The sequence below is a fragment of the Coregonus lavaretus genome (assembly GCF_964263955.1).
Source record: "Coregonus lavaretus genome assembly, chromosome: 23".
In the NCBI taxonomy this organism is placed as follows: Eukaryota; Metazoa; Chordata; class Actinopteri; order Salmoniformes; family Salmonidae; genus Coregonus; species Coregonus lavaretus.
The window spans coordinates 33913751-33934535 of record NC_140010.1 but is presented as its reverse complement, the minus strand read 5'-3'; the positions used below and the strand labels follow the sequence as shown (position 1 = coordinate 33934535).

At 43.3% G+C, this 20785-nt stretch overlaps 1 protein-coding gene across 1 annotated transcript in view; it reads left to right on the top strand.

Moving 5' to 3' along the window:
* The window catches only part of LOC311150487 (microtubule-associated serine/threonine-protein kinase 3-like), a gene marked incomplete at its 3' end in the record, with an annotated part of 35263 nt that overhangs the window by 11288 nt on the left and 3190 nt on the right, over nt 1-20785 (top strand). Inside the window, exons 6-12 of the mRNA XM_084187985.1 lie at nt 1065-1222; nt 9731-9806; nt 10005-10214; nt 17523-17624; nt 17938-18070; nt 18619-18689; nt 18984-19069. Of these exons, the coding sequence (XP_084044111.1) occupies nt 1065-1222; nt 9731-9806; nt 10005-10214; nt 17523-17624; nt 17938-18070; nt 18619-18689; nt 18984-19069 (836 nt within the window). The remainder of the gene's footprint in view (nt 1-1064; nt 1223-9730; nt 9807-10004; nt 10215-17522; nt 17625-17937; nt 18071-18618; nt 18690-18983; nt 19070-20785) is intronic.

The window sequence follows — 20785 nt, the reverse complement described above, 5'->3', positions numbered from 1 at the left end:
GGACCCTTTTTCCTAGCTATATTTTCCCCAGCCTATGATAATTGATCACCTATTGTGGAAACTCAGGTTAATAATAAACCCTAGACCTGTGAAAAACGGCATCACCAGCCAGACGAGTACTGGATGACATTGTACAATACCTCGTACTGCACTGTATACAGAAAGTAAAACCAAGGGCAACTAAATCTGTCAGCTGTGTCTGTGTCTGTGTCTTGCGGCATTGTTTCCTTATTTTGGAGTTGTCGAAAGACACCCCAGCCGGCGGACAAACAAGACCCATTCTATCCAGGCCCCTATGGTTGGGCTGTGATTTTCGATGGCTAAATGCATGGCTTAGGCAGTGAGGTCAGTCCCTCCCCTCCCACACAATACCCCATTCACTGCCCGTTGTCAGTTAACTCATTATGTAGCGCTAGGCACGGACGCCTCTCCGGTTTCCTCCTCTGAGAAAAGGTCAGATGATCCTCGCCTCCTTCAATGAAACACAAGCTTCTGGACGCTAATAAATTCCACTGTCTGCGTGTCGCACATTTGGTTTTAAATGAAAATACACACTGCCAACTGTGCCTCGGGCTACTGGGGAAACCAATACTGGTTCTGGTGACACACTGAAAGCTCACCAAATCCTTTTTTTAAAGACCAAACTGGATGCAGGATGTCGTGCGCTTATTGCACAGTTCCACGAAATCCAATTTAGCTTGACATTTAGTTGGCTCTATAGAAACATCAGACAATTCAGCTACTAAACATTATGCATCGTCTTCTAATACGTGGCAAGGCGATGTTATAGCCTACTATTTTCAGCCATGATCTCATTTATCTTCAGAGCTGACCTAACCTGAAAACACTGTTTTGTCAGCACTTTTTTAAAAATCAACATAGATAATGAGTTCACAAAGGGCGTTGATTTGATTGCATGTACACATTTACAGGAACTCTAGCTTGTTGTTGGTGTATCAAGGCCTCAGGGCCCCATGTTATGGAAAAAAAAAAACTTTGTTAGAACACATACTGATCTCTCTTTTTCTTCCCCCCTCTCTCTTTCGCTCTACCTCCTCCCCCAGTCGTCGTCCTCCTCCCAGGAGCTCTTGCACCAGCTGCCCTTCCAGCCCACGGCAGATGAGCTTCATTTCCTGTTTAAACACTTCCGGAGCACGGAGAGTGTGGCGGACGAGGAAGGGCAGCCCTCATCCCTTGTGAGGCTCCGCTCCCGCAGTCTTAGGTAGGCACACCACCAATCAGACCACCAACACACTTACAGTTTGCATTTATTCATCTGCACAACAGTTGAAGTGTTAAAGGAAAGATTCAAAATAAAATAAAATTGTATTGGTCACATGCGCCGAATACAACAGGTGTAGACTTTACTGTGAAATGCTTACTTCGATTCACCCATTTTGAATGTTATATTGTTTTTGCGCATCCCTCATTTCATGTTTTCATGTGTATCTGAGCTATTGCCGTTCAAGCAGGCAGAAATTCGGCCAGTTTGATGTAGCATTGGGATAAACTACATGGGAAATGAATAAGAATACAACTTTTAGATCGAAAACGTCTATCATGCATGTCAGATTTCAATACTGTCCGATGTCATAACGCAGGAGATTGTCTTCTCTTGAATGAGCCATTGATCATATAACTAGCTACTTCACATGTTGATATTGACTTTGGTATTATTGTGTCCAGGCTCTGTCATAGCCGGCTGCGACCGGGAGACCCATGGGGCGGCACACAATTGGCCCAGCGTCGTCCAGGGTAGGGGAGGGGAGGGAATGGCCGGCAGGGATGTAGCTCAGTTGGTAGAGCATGGTGTTTGCAACGCCAGGGTTGTGGGTTCGATTCCCACAGGGGGCCAGTATGAAAAAATAAAAAAATAATGTATGCACTCACTAACTGTAAGTCGCACTGGATAAGAGCATCTGCTAAATGACTAAAATGTAAATGTAGCTACGTTTGCTTGATAGCTAGCTAGCTAGCTAGCAAGCCAACCTAAAGAGAAAGCATTGCATTGTGGGTTTTGTAGTGGAGTTTAGCTGCAACAGATTTCCACAACGATTTTCACGTTGCTACCAACCTTTTTATAACGACAAAATGAAACAAAAGTATTGTTCTCACATTAGTGTTATTTAACACTAAATTATAGGAATTAGTGTGTTTTTTCTAGGTAGCGTTAGCTAGCGCTAGTCAGCTGTACCTGCGCCAAAACTCCGTCATTGTTCGTCCTATAACTTGTTCGCCATCTTCTTTTTAAATATTGAGCCACTTTTTTTATTTTCTCATGCTCTCGCTTGTGTCTGCAAATCAAATGTTATTCGTCACATGCGCCAAATACAACAGGTGTAGACCTTACGGTGAAATGCTTACTTACAAGCCCTTAACCAACAATGCAGTTATGAAAATATTTACTAAATAAATAAAAATAAGAGCAACAATAAAATAACAATAACGAGGCTATATACAGGGGGTACCGGTACTGAGTCAATGTGCGGGGGTACAGGTTAGTCAAGGTAATATGTACATGTAGGTAGGGGTAAAGTGACTATGCATAGATAGTAAACAGCGAGTAGCAGCAGCGGAAAAAACGGGGGGGGGGGTGTAAATGCAAATTGTCCGGGTAGCTATTTGATTAGCTGTTCAGCAGTCTTATGGCTTGGGGGTAGAAGCTGTTAAGAAGCCTTTTGGACCTAGACTTGGCGCTCCGGTACCTCTTGCCGTGCGGTAGCAGAGAGAACAGTCCGACTAGGGTGGCTGGAGTCTTTGGCAATTTTTAGGGCCTTCCTCTGACACCGCCTGGTATAGAGGTCCTGGATGGCATGAAGCTTGGCCCCAGTGATGTACTGGGCCGTACGCACTACCCTCTGTAGCGCCTTGCTGTCGGAGGCCGAGCAGGTGCCATACCAGGCGGTGATTCAACCGGTCAAGATACTCTCGATGGTGCAGCTGTGGAACTTTTTGAGGATCTGAGGACCCATGCCAAATCTTTTCAGTCTCCTGAGGGGGAATGGCTGTCTTGGTGTGTTTGGACCAAAATAGTTTGTTGGTGATGTGGACACCAAGGAACTTGAAGCTCTCAACCTGCTCCACTACAGCCCCGTCGATGAGAATGGGGGCATGCTCGGCCCTCCTTTTCCTGTAGTCCACGATCATCTCCTTTGTCTTGATCACGTTGAGGGAGAGGTTGTTGTCCAGGCACCACACTGCCAGGTCTCTGACCTCCTCCCTATAGGCTGTCTCAACGTTGTCGGTGATCAGGCCTACCACTGTTGTGTCGTCGGCAAACTTAATGATGGTGTAGGAGTGTTGCTTTTGTCCAGGTGGGAAAGGGCAGTGTGGAGTGCAATAGAGATTGCGTCATCTGTGGATCTGTTGGGGCGGTATGCAAATTGGAGTGGCAGCAGACATATAGTGAGCAATATGTTCCCAGATAGCACACATACGTCTGCCCAGCGTAGGGAAGATGTATACAGGATACATTGGGAAGATGCAGTTTAGACAGCGTTTGTTCATTGGCAAGACGTCTTGCAGATGTATTTAGAATGCCTACATTCTAAGTTCTACATTGTTTATACTGTATGTTGGCCAGACATCACGACTCTATTCTGTCTCGCTGACATCTTCCCAAGGTGCAAACGCTCTCCAAACTACATATTCCCCACACAATTTGATATGTCGGCCAAAGTTGTGCGCGTTATCAGGGTTTGGAACGTCAAATCATAAAATCGGTGTATCGGCCTCCCGAGTGGCGCAGTGGTCTAAGGTACTGCATCGCAGTGCTAACTTTGCCGCTAGAGATCCTGGTTCGATTCCAGGCTCTGTCGCAGCCGGCCGCGACCGGGAGACCCATGGGGCGGCACACAATTGGCCCAGCGCCATCCAGGGGAGGGTTTGGCCGGCAGGGATGTCCTTGTCCCATCGCGCACTAACGACTTCTTTGGCGGGCCCGGGAAGTGCACGCTGACTCAGTCGCCAGGTGTACGGTGTTTCCTCCAGCACATTGGTGCGGCTGGCTTCCAGGTTAAGTGGGCACTGTGTCAAGAAGCAGTGCGGCTAGGTTGGGTTGTGTTTTGGAGGACGCACGACTCTCGATCTTTGCCTCTCCCGTGTCCATACGGGAGTTGTAGCGATGGGACAAGACTTACTACCAATTGGATACCACGAAATTGGGGAGAAAAAGGGGGTAAAATACCAACAAATATATATATATATATATATATATATATATATATATATATATATATATATATATATATATATATATACAGTCGTGGTCAAAAGTTTTGAGAATGATACAAATATTAATTTTCACAGTCTGCTGTCTCAGTTTTTATGATGGCAATTTGCATATACTCCAGAATGTTATGAAGAGTGATCAGATGAATTGCAATTAATTGCAAAGTCCCTCTTTGCCATGAAAATGAACTTAATCCCCCCAAAAACATTTCAGCCCTGCCACAAAAGGACCAGCTGACATCATGTCAGTGATTCTCTCGTTAGCACAGGTGAGAGTGTTGACGAGGACAAGGCTGGAGATCACCCTGTCATGCTGATTGAGTTAGAATAACAGACTGGAAGCTTTAAAAGGAGGGTGGTGCTTGAAACCATGGTTACCTGCAAGGGAACACGTGCCGTCATCATTGCTTTGCACAAAAAGGGCTTCACAGGCAAGGATATTGCTGCTAGTAAGATTGCACCTAAATCAACCATTTATTGGATCATTAAGACCTTCAAGGAGAGAGGTTCAATTGTTGTGAAGAAGGCTTCAGAGCGCCCAAGAAAGTCCAGCAAGCGCCAGGACCGTCTCCTAAAGTTGATTCAGCTGCGGGATCGGGGCACCACCAGTACAGAGCTTCCCCAGGAATGGCAGCAGGCAGGTGTGAGTGCATCTGCACGCACAGTGAGGCAAATACTTTTGGAGGATGGCTTGGTGTCAAGAAGGGCAGCGAGGAAGCCACTTCTCTCCAGGAAAAACATCGGGGACAGACTGATATTCTGCAAAAGGTAGATTGGACTGCTGAGGACTGGGGTAAAGTTTTTTCTCTGATGAATCCCCTTTCCGATTGTTTGGGGCATCCGGGAAAAAAGCTTTTCCAGAGAAGACAAGGTGAGCGCTACCATCAGTCCTGTGTCATGCCAACAGTAAAGCATCCTGAGACCATTCATGTGTGGGGTTGCTTCTCAGCCAAGGGAGTGGGCTCACTCACAATTTTGCCTATGAACATAGCCATGAATAAAGAATGGTACCAACACATCCTCCGAGAGCAACTTCTCCCAACCATCCAAGAACAGTTTGATGACGAACAATGTCTTTTCCAGCATGATGGAGCACCTTGTCATAAGGCAAAAGTGATAACGAAGTGGCTCGGGGAACAAAACATCGAAATGATGGGTCCATGGCCAGGAAACTCCCCAGACCTTAATCCCATTGAGAACTTGTGGTCAATCCTCAAGAGGCGGGTGGACAAACAAAAACCCACAAATTCTGACAAACTCCAAGCATTGATTATGCAAGAATGGGCTGCGGCCCAGAAGTTAATTAACAGCATGCCAGGGCGGATTGCAGAGGTCTTGAAAAAGAAGGGTCAACACTGCAAATATTGACTCTTTGCATAAACTTAATGTAATTGTCAATAAAAGCCTTTGACACTTATGGAATGCTTGTAATTATACTTCAGTATACCATAGTAACATCTGACAAAAATATCTAAAAACACTGAAGCAGCAAACTTTGAAGACCAATACTTGTGTCATTCTCAACCTTTGACCACGACTGTATATATCATCTGTGTATTGAATATCGTATCGGCACCTAAGTATCGGGATAATATCGTATTGTGAGGTCCCTGGCAATTCCCAGCCCTTGCAAATAGATAGCCAATTTTTCAATAAGCCTTAGTTTTTTTACTGAGGAAAACATACTGGGAAATAGATGGTATTCATGTAATGATTAATCTCTCATGGACAGATGAAACAGCGAGAATCTGTCAAGGCTCACATAGAATTATGTGATTACGAGCAGCAGTAGTTCCTGGTTTTGGGTTTTCATCTTTGCTTATTTGGACGAATCAAGATTGGGCCAAGGCGGTGCTTAAACTGGTGCGGTGATTTTCAAGCCCGTGTTCGGATGATAAACAGTTTCCACTAGATTCCACAGCCACAAAATCAAAATTGGCTGTATCGTAAAAAATTCATGAAAACACGTGTGAAATTAGTGGAAGGGAGTGGATTGGCTGAGTTTCCATTTGCGAGGGAGGAGACTTCGCTTCTTTCCTTTGCACGAAGGTAATCACAATTGTTAACGGCATTCCCCCAAGATGTAAAAGAAGAAATGACAAACTTTTGCGAGAATTTTACTTCTGGGTAACTGAGATTGTCATGATTTGCTTAGTGACTTGCTTATCTCATTCACGATTCTTTCACATTGGTTTAGGTTCGTACCCATGAACAGAGGTGGCTTTTGCATCTGCTATGCATAAAGCTATTGAATACTGAGATTGGTGACTACATCCAGCCATCCAGGCTCTGCTTGCATCAGTGTTTATTTTCTTAATTTAGAATAGGAAAAAGCAAAACGAGTCAGTCAGTTATCCTTCTCCTCTTTCGACCACTTTAAGAAGACCAAGTCGGCCAGAGAGAAAATGCCAAAAGAGATTAGGATGGTCAAATCATTATGCAACAGAATTAAGTCCATTTTGTAATGAAGTTCAGATTGAGTTCAGACATGACAAGGGATTGTATTAAACAGTTACTCTGTGGGGTGCCCTAGAAATGGTGCTCTGGACAAATGTTGATATATTTTACAGTTATGGGGATCCCCACAACCGTACTATTTTTAACTGATGCAACTTCCGATTTATTAAAGGGGAAACTTTAAAAAAAATTCAACTTCATATTCATCACCCCAACATCAACATACAGTGCGTTCGGAAACTATTCAGACCCCTTGACTTTTCCCACATTTTGTTACGCTACAGCCTTATTCTTAAATGGATTTAATAGTTTTTTCCCCCTCATCAATCCACACACAATACCCCATAATGACAAAGCAAAAAAAGGTTTTTAGAAATTTTAGCTAATTTATTACAAAGAAAAAACGTATTACATTTACATAAGTATTCAGACCCTTTACTCAGTACTTTGTTGAAGCACCTTTGGCAACGATTACAGCCTCGAGTCTTCTTGGGTATGATGCTACAAGCTTGGCACACCTGTATTTGGGAGTTTCTCCCATTCCTCTCTGCAGATCCTCTCAAACTCTCTCAGGTTGGATGGGGAGTGTCACTGCACAGCTATTTTCAGGTCTCTCCAGAGATGTTCGATCGGGTTCAAGTCCGGCCTCTGGCTGGGCCACTCAAGGACATTCAGAGACTTGTCCCAAAGCCACTCCTGCGTAGTCTTGGCTGTGTGCTTAGGGTCATTGTCCTGTTGGAAGGTGAACCTTTGAAACATCAAGGATGATCAATGGAAACAGGATGCACCTGAGCTCAATTTCGAGTCTCATAGCAAAGGGTCTGAATACTTGTGTAAGTAAGGTATTTCTAATATTGTATTTTTTTGCCTGTTTTCGCTTTGTCATGGGGTACTGTGTGTAGATTGATGAGGAATTGTTTATTTAATCCATTTTAGAATAAGGAGTCTGAATACTTTCCCAATGCACTGTATGTGAAAATAGTGCGTTTATGTTCTGTAGTAAAAAAGATGGAGGAAGATACAGTTGAAGTCGGAGGTTTACATACACCTTAGCCAAATACATTTAAACTCAGTTTTTCACAATTCCTGACATTTAATCCTAGTAAAAATGCCCCGTCTTAGGTCAGTTAGGATCACCACTTTATTTTAAGAATGTGAAATGTCAGAATAATAGTAGAGAGAATGATTTATTTCAGCTTGTATTTCTTTAATCACATTCCCAGTGGGTCAGAAGTTGACATACACTCAATTAGTATTTGGTAGCATTGCCTTTAAATTGTTTAACTTGGGTCAAATGTTTCGGGTAGCCTTCCACAAGCTTCCCACAATATGTTGGGTGAATTTTTGCCCATTCCTCCTGACAGCGCTGGTGTAACTGAGTCAGGTTTGTAGGCCTCCTTGCTCGCACCCGCCTTTTCAGTTCTGCCCACACTTTTTCTATAGGATTGAGGTCAGTGCTTTGTGATGGCCACTCCAATACCTTGACTTTGTTGTCCTTAAGCCATTTTGCCACTACTTTGGAAGTATGTTTGGGGTCATTGTCCATTTGGAAGACCCATTTGCGACCAAGCTTTAACTTCCTGACTGATGTCTTGAGATGTTGCTTCAATATATCCACATAATTTTCCTTCCTCATGATGCCATCTATTTTGTGAAGTGCACCAGTCCCTCCTGCAGAAAAGCACCCCCACAGCATGATGCGGTCACCCCTGTGCTTCACGGATGGGATGTTGTTCTTTGGCTTGCAAGCCACCCCGTTTTTCCTCCAAACATAACGATGGTCATTATGGCCAAACAGTTCTATTTTTGTTTCATCAGACCAGAGGAAATTTCTCCAAAAAATACGATCTTTGTCCTCATGTGCAGTTGCAAACCGTAGTCTGGCTTTTTTATGGTGGTTTTGGAGCAGTGGCTTCTTCCTTGCTGAGCGGCCTTTCATGTTATGTCAATATAGGACTCGTTTTACTGTGGATATAGATACTTTTGTACCTGTTTCCTCCAGCATCTTCACAAGGTTCTTTGCTGTTGTTCTGAGATTGATTCCAAAGTACGTTCATCTCTAGGAGACAGAACGCGTCTCCTTCCTGAGCCGTATGACGGCTGCGTGGTCCCATGGTGTTTATACTTGCATACTATTGTTTGTACAGATGAACGTGGTACCTTCAGGCGTTTGAAAATTGCTCCCAAGGATGAACCAGACTTGTGGAGGTCTACAAAAATGTTTCTGAGGTCTTGGCTAATTTCTTTTGATTTTCCCATGATGTCAAGCAAAGAGGCACTGAGTTTGAAGGTAGGCCTTGAAATACATCCACAGGTACACCTCCAATTGACTCAAATGATGTCAATTAGCCTATCAGAAGCGTCTAAAGCCATAACATCATTTTCTGGAATTTTCCAAGCTGTTTAAAGGCACAGTCAACTTGGTGTACGTAAACTTCTGACCCACTGGAATTGTGATACAGTGAATTATAAGTGAAACAATCTGTCTGTAAACAATTACTTGTCATGCACAAAGTAGATGTCCTAACCGACTTGCCAAAACTATAGTTTGTTAAAAAGAAATGTGGAGTGGTTGAAAAACGAGTTTTAATGACTCCAACCTAAGTGTATGTAAACTTCCGACTTCAACTGTAAGTGTTTCCAATGGCATCGGTGTGCATCCTGTGATTTTGACCAATTGTGCATTGTCTACTAATTGGTTGATGTCATTGGAAACACTTATTTCTTTATCTTTTTTACTACAAAACATGCCATTTAAACATACAGTATGTTGATGTTGGGCTGGTGCTGGTGCTGTGAGCCCCACAATCTTGGACACCCATGTAATTGAGCCCAAGTCAAGACAACAAGTGTGGTCATGACTACATAACTGTTTGAACTAAATGTTGCCATAAGTAGCATTTGATACATGTTTTCTCTGCTTACAGTTGAACTACTAGTCAACTGTAAAATTGCTAATAATCGTAGCACAATGTGCATTAGAAAGATAATTTGTGCTATAATGAAGAAATTGAGTGATTATTTTCTTTTTTTCTTCCTCCAGTCCTGGTCGGACATGTGGCACCTTTGATAATGAGATTGTAATGATGAATCACGTTTACAAAGAGCGCTTTCCCAAGGTAGGTATTATTTTCTGACTCGCCACACTTTTTTTTTCTAGCACATCAATAGATTCATCCTCTTCACAAAATACTTTCAGTGTCTACTTTTATATTTAACTTTTATCTGCTTTTTAATTGTCTATGAAGTGCATTGACATGCATTGTGTTGGTGACACACACGTTCAAGTTTATCGTAACATTTGATGTGATCTCTAGGCCACAGCCCAGATGGAGGGGCGGCTGCTGGACATCCTCGCTGACTGCTCCCCAGACAGCACTCTGCCTCTGGCCGACGGCGTGTTGGGCTTCATCCAGCACCAGCTAGTGGAGCTGGCCAGAGACTGCCTGGACAAGTCCCAGATGGGCCTGGTCACCTCGCGCTACTTTATGGAGCTGCAGGAGAAAGTGGAGAAACTACTGCATGAGGTGAGGTTCTCTCTTGAATGACTCAGCTAAAGTCTCGTGCATACATTTTGCATTAGGTAGGCTCTCTCATAGAAATAGATTTACATGAGTGTATTCAGGTATGGAACTTTTGGAAACTGTCAAATTGCCGTGGTCTGAGGAGCTTTCCCCTATTTCTATTGGCTCTCTCCTGAATGATAAAATGATACAAGCCTGATGTAGTATGTGGGCTGTTCTTTTGGACATGCAAATTTAAGAAATGAACTTAAAAAGATCTGTTCTTTCAACATTAAATTGCATTGAGGATATGTTTAGCCTATGGAATAATACCTTTTACCATCTCAGGCATGAAAAACCTATGAACTAAGAGCTTTTTATCTGCCCTTGTACCACGCTGTCTGTTAACCCTATTATGGGACACTTATGGAACTGCCTAACATTTTACATTTACATTTTAGTCATTTAGCAGACGCTCTTATCCAGAGCGACTTACAGTTAGTGCATAGATTACTTTATTTATTTATTTTCATACCCCCCGTGGGAATCGAACCCACAGCCCTGGCGTTGCAAACGCCATGCTCTACGAACTGAGCTACATCCCCTGCCGGCCATTCCCTCCCCTAGACGACGCTGGGCCAATTGTGCGCCGCCCCATGGGTCTCCCGGTCACGGCCGGCTACGACAGAGCCTGGATTCGAACCAGGATCTCTAGTGGCACAGCTAGCACTGCGATGCAGTGCCTTAGACCACTGCGCCACTCGGCTAACTATTATTAAAAGCATGTTTGAGATAAATCCAACATTTTGTCATGGATCAAGTATTCCTTGTACAAATAAACTCACATATAATATAAAACAGATAACCTTACCATTGGGCCTCTGACAGGGTTGATGATAACAGGGTTGAGGTTTTAGGTGAAGATCGGCCATTACTCCTCATGTGGTGAAAAGCATGGGACCACATGGTGTTCATGGAATTGGGAATTATACATATGTTCCACACATAATGAAAGTCAAAATCAAATTAAAATGTTGAGCTCGACCACCTCAGTCAAAGCTAAAACAATTATAAATACACCAAAAAGAAAGAGAATACTTACTTCCTTTTCCACCATGCTGTTCAGAGGACCCAAATGATGTCACCTGCTGTGAATCATTTAACTTGGTGGAATGGCGTCCATTATTTTAAAGGGGTAAATTGTTTCCATAACAGGGTTGGCCTTAAAATGAGGGACAAACGTAAATGCATCACTAATCACATGAATATAAATAATAATCTTCAGAAATGACTGTCAAAGCAGCAAAATAACGAGGCCTTTACAATGATGGTGAAACTATGCAAGTATGTGGACACCTCTTCAAATTTGTGGATTCGGCTATTTCAGCCATACCCGTTGCTGACAGATGTATAAAATTGAACACACAGCCATGCAGTAGAATGGCCCGTACTGAAGAGCTCAATGAATTTCAACGTGGCACCGTCATAGGATGCCACCTATCCAACAAGTCAGTTCGTCAAATTTCTGCCCTCCTAGAGCTGCCTCGGTCAACTGTAAGTGCTGTTATTGTTAAGTAGAAACGTCTAGGAGCAACAATGGCTCAGCCGCGAAGTGGTAGGCCACACCAGCTGACAGAATGGGACCGCCGAGTGCTGAAGCGCGTAACGTGTAAAAATCACCTGTCCTCGGTTGTAACACTCACTACCGAGTTCCAAACTGCCACTGGAAGCAACGTCCGCACAAGAACTGTTCGTCGGGAGCTTGATGAAATGGGTTTCCATGGCCGAGCAGCCGCACACAAGCCTAAGATCACCATGCGGAATGCCAAGCGTCGGCTGGAGTGGTTTAAAGCTTGCTGCCATTGGACTCTGCAGCAGTGGAAATGAGTTCTCTGGAGTGATGAATCACGCTTCACCATCTGGCAGTCCGACGAACAAATCTGGGTTTGGCTGATGCCAGGAGAACGCTACCTGCCCGAATGCATAGTGCCAACTTTAATGTTTGGTGGAGGAGGAATAATGGTCTGGGGCTGTTTTTTCATTGTTCGGGCTAGGCCCCTTAGTTCCAATAACGCTACAGCATACAATAACATTCTAGACGATTCCGTGCTTCCAACTTTGTGGCAACAGTTTGGGGAAGGCCCTTTCCTGTTTCAGCATGACAATACTCCTGTGCACAAAGCGAGGTCCATACAGAAATGGTTTTTGGAGATCCGTGTGGAGGAACTTGACTGGCATGCACAGAGCCCTGACCTCAACCCCATCTAACACCATTTGGGATGAATTGGAACGCTGACTGCGAGCCAGGTCTAATCGCCCAATAACAGTGCCCGACCTCAAATGTTTGTGGCTGAATAGAAGCAAGTCCCTGCTGCAATGCTCCAACATCTAGTGGAAAGCCTTCCCAGAAGAGTGGAGGCTGTTATAGCAGCAAAGGGGGGACCAACTTCATATTAATGCCCATGGTTTTGTAATGAGATGGTCGAAGAGCAGGTGTCCACATACTTTTGGAAATGTAGTGTAGAAGTCCTGGATTGCAGGGAGCTCAGCCTCAGTGATGTACTGGGCTGTCTGCACCACCCTGCAATCGAGGGCGTGCCATACCAGGCAGTGATGCAGCCAGTCAAAATGCTCTCAATGGTGCAGCTGTAGAACTTTGAGGGCCAATGCCAAACTTTTTCAACCTCCTGAGGGGGAAGAGGTGCTGCTGCATGCGTGTTTCGACCATTTAAAGTATTTTGTGATTTGGACACCGAGGAACTTGAAGCTGTCGACCTGCTCCACTGCAGACCCGTCAATGTGGTATGTCTTTTTTTTAGATAAATATTTTGCATTAGCTAGGTTTCCATCGAATTGGTGACATTTTCATGCGAATATTCTAAAATACGCATAAATAAAATATGCACATTTTCCCACCAGACATGTTTCTCCATCAAATTGACTTGGTCTGTGTGTGATGACGTAGATAAGTTACTTTTGCAGTTAAATTCATGTACCGAATAAAAAATACAAGTTTAATGGGTTTCCATCGCATTTACAACTCTACTGATGGTTTTGTCACAAAAAAAATGCGTTTATATAGTGAATGTGCCCACTCTGGTATTGGCACATGCGCTCTAGCTAACAGCTCGCAGACACAGTGCGGGTATAGCCTACATGAGATTATTATGGACAACAGAGCGAGATTATTTAAATGTGTCTATCTGCAGCCGAGCATCAATCATCATGGGGGGGGGGTCAGTCAATGTAAATAGTGGCCATTTGATTAATTGTTCAACAGTCTTATGGCTTGGGGGTAGAAGCTGTTAAGGAGCCTTTTGGTCCTAGACTTGGCACTCCGGTACCACTGGCCGTGCGGTAGCAGAGAGAACTGTCTGACTTGGGTGACTCCAGTCTTTGACAATTTTTTGGGGCTTTCCTCTGACACCGCCTAGTATATAGGTCCTGGATGGCAGGAAGCTTGGCCCCAGTGCTGGGCCGTACGCAGCGCCTTACGTCAGATGCCGAGCAGTTGCCATACCAGGCGGCGATGCAACTGGTCAGAATGCTCTCGACGGTTCAGCTGTGTAACTTTTTGAGGATCTGATCTCCTGAGGGGGAAACCGATTCTGTTAGGACGAATGGTGCCACAAGCCCCTATTTTCATTTAAGAGGTCTATGAAAAGTGGATGTAGAACAATCAGACGGGGTGATTGACGGCGGGGGCGCTTGCTGGGGAGGGGTGGCTCCCAAACGTCATCATCCAAATCCTCTGCATCCTCCACTCTGTGGTGAATAAAATAAAGGGATATATTGTTGTGGCCCCGTGTAGCTCTGTTAGTAGAGCATGGCGCTTGTAACGCCAGGGTTGTGGGTTCGATTCCCACGGGGGGCCAGTATGAAAAAAACTATGCACTCACTAAGTCGCTCTGGATAAGAGCATCAGCTAAATGACTAAAATGTTGTAAGACGCACAGAATTACAGTTGACTCAATTTAGAAAACGACATTACTGTAAAGTTAAAAACACCAAGCCTAAACTGTATCTGTACAGTGACTCATAGGTGTGAAGCACACACAATGCAAACAGTAACACTTTGGAGACAAAGGCAGAGCTGAGAACCACAAACAATGGCTATGAGAGTTTAGTGGCCTCTCCAAAGTTACAAGGATGAAATTTAGAACAGTGAACGAATATGAAAGACAATAACTATAGAAATTACTTGTTACATAGGCCTATGTAAACTACATCCAAAGCACAAAAAGCAGACAACCTATAAAAAACTAAATACATATTGTAAATTGGCTATATAAAGTCATGAAAATAATGTACTTACAGATCTAAAAGTCGATCCAATCCTTCTAGAAAGCAATATTCGTCGGCCGTGTCGAAATCCTTTTTTAAAAACCTTTCCCCCACTTAAAGCATAAATTAAAGCGATGAAATCTGTTTACAATGTAATGTAGCGTGCTCGGTACGTCTCTGAACCAGGTAGCAATAGTTCGCAGTACGCATAAAAGCTTCTAGGCCTTGCTTTGTCCCACCCAGGTCCAACTGCATATCCCTGGAAAGCTTATCTCATTGGCTACAAGACTCAAGGTGCCATAGTAGCCAATCTCCTGTGTAATGGATGACTACAGCGCGTAAGTAGGCATCATCATATTTTTTATGCGCAAAGATATAGTCACTCGGTGGACGTTCGATGTTGCCATTATGTCATACATCATCAGATAACATTGGCAATATGTTAGATTTGTTCCTACCAACCAAAGGATTAATTTGATACCCCTCATGTAGCTATAGCTCAAACACAGACCAAATCGAAGCTTACCTTGTAAGATATTTGTTGTTTGGCGAAAACGATGTGTAAAATAAACATTTTGACTCTCGGGGCTGGTGATCAATAACGGTAGGTCACAGGCAGACAAATAAGACATCGTCATGATCTGTGGAGTCCCAGCTTTAGGTGTGTATCAACGTATTCCATGTTTATTTCGTTTATGCTTCACAACGCTAACCCGAATGTAGGTAGCAGCCATCTTTAAATGAGGTCATCGACTCGGCCTGCCCTTATAAATGTGTATGCCCATATATGGTAGTAAGTCACACCCAAGATTTTAAGGCACCGATCAATAGCCAAGATACTCAGCTTTCCGCAGACACCCTGCTTTTGCAGTTAGGGGCTACCGTTCTCATACCAGACTGAATTGAATAAAACAAATCAAATAGGGTCCCAAAATATGGGGACTTTACATTTAAGAGGATAAACTGCATGTCTTCCCGAGTCATTGTGGCAGGACCACACAACTTTGATGGTTGGTTGATGATGGTTATTATATAAATATTTGCGCATAAAAACGTTTCCACCGACATTTCTCGCATAATGAATTTTACAGACACAAAAATAGCCCACCTTTTCTAGTATATTTAGTTTTGTCGACATTAGGAAAGTTTACAGAGATTACCTGTTTCTATCAGGCCTGTCGTGAAATGTTTTATCCGATATGTACTTTAAGCACATAAGAAGGTTGGATGGAAACCTGGTTATTGATTTCAGTGGCCTCTCAGTGTATTGAGAACATTAGATTGGAATTGGTCGTTTGATAGGTGCTCGCCCTGCTTTGATTCTAAACCATTAGTTGGCTCCGGCGCAATTGTCATTTTACATTAAATGGATCTCTCCAGTCTTACATGTGATTGCGTAAGCAGGGCTCATTGTGTAACTTTCCATAGGATCAATGCTTAACCATTGCTGTCCATACAATGGCTTGCCTTTATTTTCTGCTTTGTTAGTTTGTTGGCAGAGTTTTTCCCTGTATGTCATTCATTTTTCAAATATAGGATGCATCTGAGTTCATTCAGTCCTCTTATAATGGTTTGTTTTTGTCATAAGACCAAATATGTACCCTCTCTTCAAAAAAAGAGCCACATCCTAGACAGAATTACAGTATTATGAAACCCTGTCATTGTTCGTACACTTTGTTGTACTTTCACATTAGACGGTGTTGCAGGCTGATCAGTATCCCCTGATCCCCTATAACAGTCACCATTTGTCAAAGCATCGACTACAACTTTTAAACTTTTCTAAAAGTTTATTGCCAGTCTCATGCCTGAATACTCAGGCTTAAAAAATACTGCACAATAATTGCAATGGATATTTGAAGCACAATTGACTAAGTTATACTTTTAATTAATAATTAAAATGCCATTTAGCAGACGCTTTTATCCAAAGCGACTTACAGTCATGCGTGCATACATTATTTTTTGTGTGTGTATGGGACACTTGATTGGGCACTATTTCTGTCACATTTGTAATAACTTGAAGCAGTGAATACTAAGCCAACTACCAACAGATTACTAGTAAGGAGCAGTTAAAAAAACTCTCTTTAACACTAATCTTTAAAGGGGAAATCTGCATTTTAAACAATAACAAAGGGCACCCCACCAATGTTTTGGTAAAAATATGAGGGATGAGGCTGGAGAAATGTAACCTTCACAAATATAGTTTTAAATATATGTTTTGATGCTATACAGTGTTTGTTTACAATTATATCATTTAAAAACATTGGCGTAAAACTTATGTTTTGGGTTCTGATGGGGTGCAACAGTTGAACTAAGCACATGAGGCATTCATAAGTTATAGTCTTCAAGAATCAATGGAGATATATAATTAATTTAAAAGTCAAAAAATGAATGTATCAATTGCAGATTGACCCAATGTTTGAATTATATATATTTTTTATTTTTTTAGTAATTTAGCAGACGCTCTTATCCAGAGCGACTTACAGTTAGTGAGTGCATACATTTTCATACTGGCCCCCCGTGGGAAACGAACCCACAACCCTGGCGTTGCAAGCGCCATGCTCTACAGGGGACCTTTTAAGTGAGAACAGCCTGGTTATTTGATTGTGAAAGAATGAGTTATACTGTAAGTGTTGTATTTGATTATCATTACTATACAGACTAAGCCACTTACTTTGACATTATACCAGATTATTTTGTAATGCTTCTATCGCAGTGCTGCCATGATGATAACTATAATAATAATAATTATTATTATGTTTTGGTGGGTGCTTATATGTACAAGTTTTTATTATACTCATGTATCAATTGGAAATGTGATTTTTGCATATCCCAACTCCCCTTGAGACACCCTCGGAGAGTGGGGACACTGCCAGGGTCCAGACCCTGGAGCAATTAGGGTTAAGTACCTTGCTCAAGGGGACAGATTTTTCACCTTTGAACTAGCGACCTTTCGGTTACTGGCCCAACGCTCTAACCGCTATGCTACCTACTGCCAATGTCATATACCAGGCATATAAGGTTCTGTATTGTTCTTGTCATGGTGATCAGGCGTATGAGCGGTCAGACAGTGAGGAAGTGACCATCATCATCAAGCTGGTGAAGAAGATTCTCATCATTATCTCCAGGCCAGCCAGGTTACTGGAGTGTCTGGTAAGATTCCCACACTCATGAAAATATATTTTTATTCTCCATTTCAGGAAGTTGTGCTTGTAAAGCTAACCAACACAACACATATGATTCATAACATCCATGATGCATTTTGCCCAGCCTCTATGATGTTGTTAATACTTTTTCATAGATTAAGTACAGTGAGAGCTAGTGTTAAGTACTCACCACTAAGTGTACATACTAGCTTGTTACAGGGTTATAACACTGTAGAAACCCTGGTAAACATACAGTATACCTATCTATGTAACGTAAATCATAATAACCAATATTCCTATGGTCTTTACACCACCAATAGGAGTTTGACCCGGAGGAGTTCTTGCACCGTCTGGAGGCAGCGGAGGGCCATGCCAAGGTGGGCCAGGTCATCAAGACAGACATCCCCCGCTACATCATCAGCCAGCTGGGTCTCACCAGAGACCCTCTGGAAGGTACAGTACTGTGGGGCTTCCTCTTCCTGGTAGAATCCTAGAGTGATCTAAAGAAGGATGGGCCTGAGCTAGGAGCCTCACAGAGCTATCTAATCTATACATCAGCTAAAGCATGAGCAGTGGGAGCCATTGGAAGGTATTTGTAGGGTTTCCTGTTCTTCTTGATGCATTCCATGGTTGACTTCCCCTTAAGTTTCCTAGGCTCAGTTCTAAACCAACCACTATCTTAATATGAAGCACTTTAGGGTTATTTTAAAACCTGGCCAAGCGGCTACCTGTTGAAAAGATGCGGCTACCTAGTGATTCTCCCATAATGTCTTTGAATATAATATGCAATAGTTCAACTTATGATCGCACTGAGTTACAGAAGGGTGACCGTATGAGGATAACAAGGGTCATGTTCATTAAGGCATGCAAGATAAACGTTTAAAACGTCTTTGCTACAGAAAATGAGTGTTTCGTATTGTTCAGGTAGTCTCTGCAGGTTTCAGTCTGTTTTCTGTCGTTTGGTGCCTGACCATGGTCTCTCTCCCACTGTTGTACTGTAGACATGGTCCATCTGGAGCAGACCTGCCCTGGGCACGGAGCGGCCTGCAGAGACGCTGACGACACTGGGGAGGTAAGGCAACCAGAAACAGTTTCACTGCAGGATAAGTTCAGCCCCATGATGGTTAGATCATAGTGATGTAAAGCATTGTATTAGCATAGTGTAGCATGTACTGTGTAGGCCTATTGCATGAACTAGCATGTTCTAGAATTTAGTTGGCTTGGCTTTAGATGAGATGCATAGAAGAAAGTAAAGAAAGCTCTCTAAAAATTATATAACACATACTATGGCAATTACACAGCTTGTTTATTCGTTTTGACCTGGCGTTCAGGAGAAATAGCTTTGTTCCGCAATTTTGTGTCTCAGAACCGGGCAGCCTGCACTTCTTCTCGCAGGAAACCACTTGAGAGCGACTTTGACACCCTCAAGCTCATCAGTAACGGGGCCTATGGGTGAGTACGAGCTCTTCATTTATAGCGGTCTTTGAGGAAATCTGTGTGTGCAAAACGCAGAAGTGAAACTGAAAGAGATGTTTTGAATGTGTGTGCTGCCATACAGTTGGCAAACATTTCTTCAACAAATACCATGCCAATGTTTATGACCAACTGGCCAAATGCCTGTTCAAATATGTTGTTAGTGATGTGAGGACCCATTGCGCCATATTAAGCCGGGTGTACACTATACGATTTTGGCCCTGATTTAGCTATCCCAGACAAGTTTTTGAGGTCAGAGACAAAATCTGCATGTCGTTGCTTACTCGAGGCCCGCGGCCGTCACCGGCGCTCGTTTAATGTGAGCGGGTCAAGAGACGCAATCAGAGGGCTACCGATCCCATCTTTGAGCAGTCCCAGATGTCCCAAATTTTATTTTCAAACCGGTTTGATTTTATCGGCAGAAAGTCTGCAATGCTCTTGTAGGGTGAGATGTGCAACCACAAGTTGGAGAACGGTGATCAGCAATAGCCAATGAGAGCTCACCAGAGAAGAAGCCAGTGAGATGATGACAGTGTTTCGCATCACCCAGAATCAGTGTTGCCAACTTAGCGACTTGTTGCTATATTTAGCGAGTATTCAGACCCCTCTAGCGACACATTTTCAAAAAAGCGACTAGCGACAAATCTAGTGACCTTTTTCTGGTATTATTGGAAACTCTGACGTGAAAGCACGTATCGTTCTTACTCTTCTCAACAAGCAGCGGGTGCTGCCCCGTCCCAAAGCGCTCACAGGCCCCACCCCCGTCCCAAAGCGCTCACAGGCCCACCCACGTCCCAAAGCGCTCACAGGCGGCCCAGTCCTCACGCAGCAGTCCCTCCCAGCTGCAGTCAGAGCAGGAGATGTTCACCCCTCCGCGTCCAGACTGCAAATGAATCGCGCATGCGGGAAGCCGCCGCTGGCTGATCCCGCCCTGGCTTACATTCAGGGTGGGATGTAAATGTAAAACATTAAAATAAACAATAATCGACAGAAAAAAGTTAATTTGTAGTTCTAAACATATTTAGGGTGTTTTTTACTCACTTTTTGTCTCTCCCACCAAGTTATTCCTCTCTCCTACAGCGTACATCACAATTACATGCACATGGCCAATTATGCAAATTCACCCTGTCCAATCCTCCCAGATCTCCAAAAGTGACTAGGGGTTGTTTCTGGAAAGGGCCTGTGTCTAAATAGTTTACAGAAGACAGCTCCTCTTTTTATCTCCACTACACAATATGTCAAAAGCAATATGATTGATGCTTACTGGTCATACTCTCTCACATCAGTGCAGAAGAAGTAACTTAAGACAGTTATTCAGGTGCTTCTTATAACAAACTGGCTTTTCCTTTCTTCTCTCATTTCTTTCTCTCTCTCTCTGCCTTTCTTTCTCCATTTCTCCCTTTCCTCTCTCTGCCTTTCTTTTCTCATTTCTCTCTCTCTCTCTCTCTCTCTCTCTCTCTCTCTCTCTCTCTCTCTCTCTCTCTCTCTCTCTCTCTCTCTCTCTCTCTCTCTCTCTCTCTCTCTCTCTCTCTCTCTCTCTCTCTCTCTCTCTCTCTCTCTCTCTCTCTCTCTCTCTCTCTCTCTCTCTCTCTCTCTCTCTCTCTCTCTCCTCTCTCTCTCTCTCTCTCTCTCTCTCTCTCTCTCTCTTCTCTCTCTCTCTCTCTCTCTCTCTCTCCTCTCTCTCCTCTCTCTCTC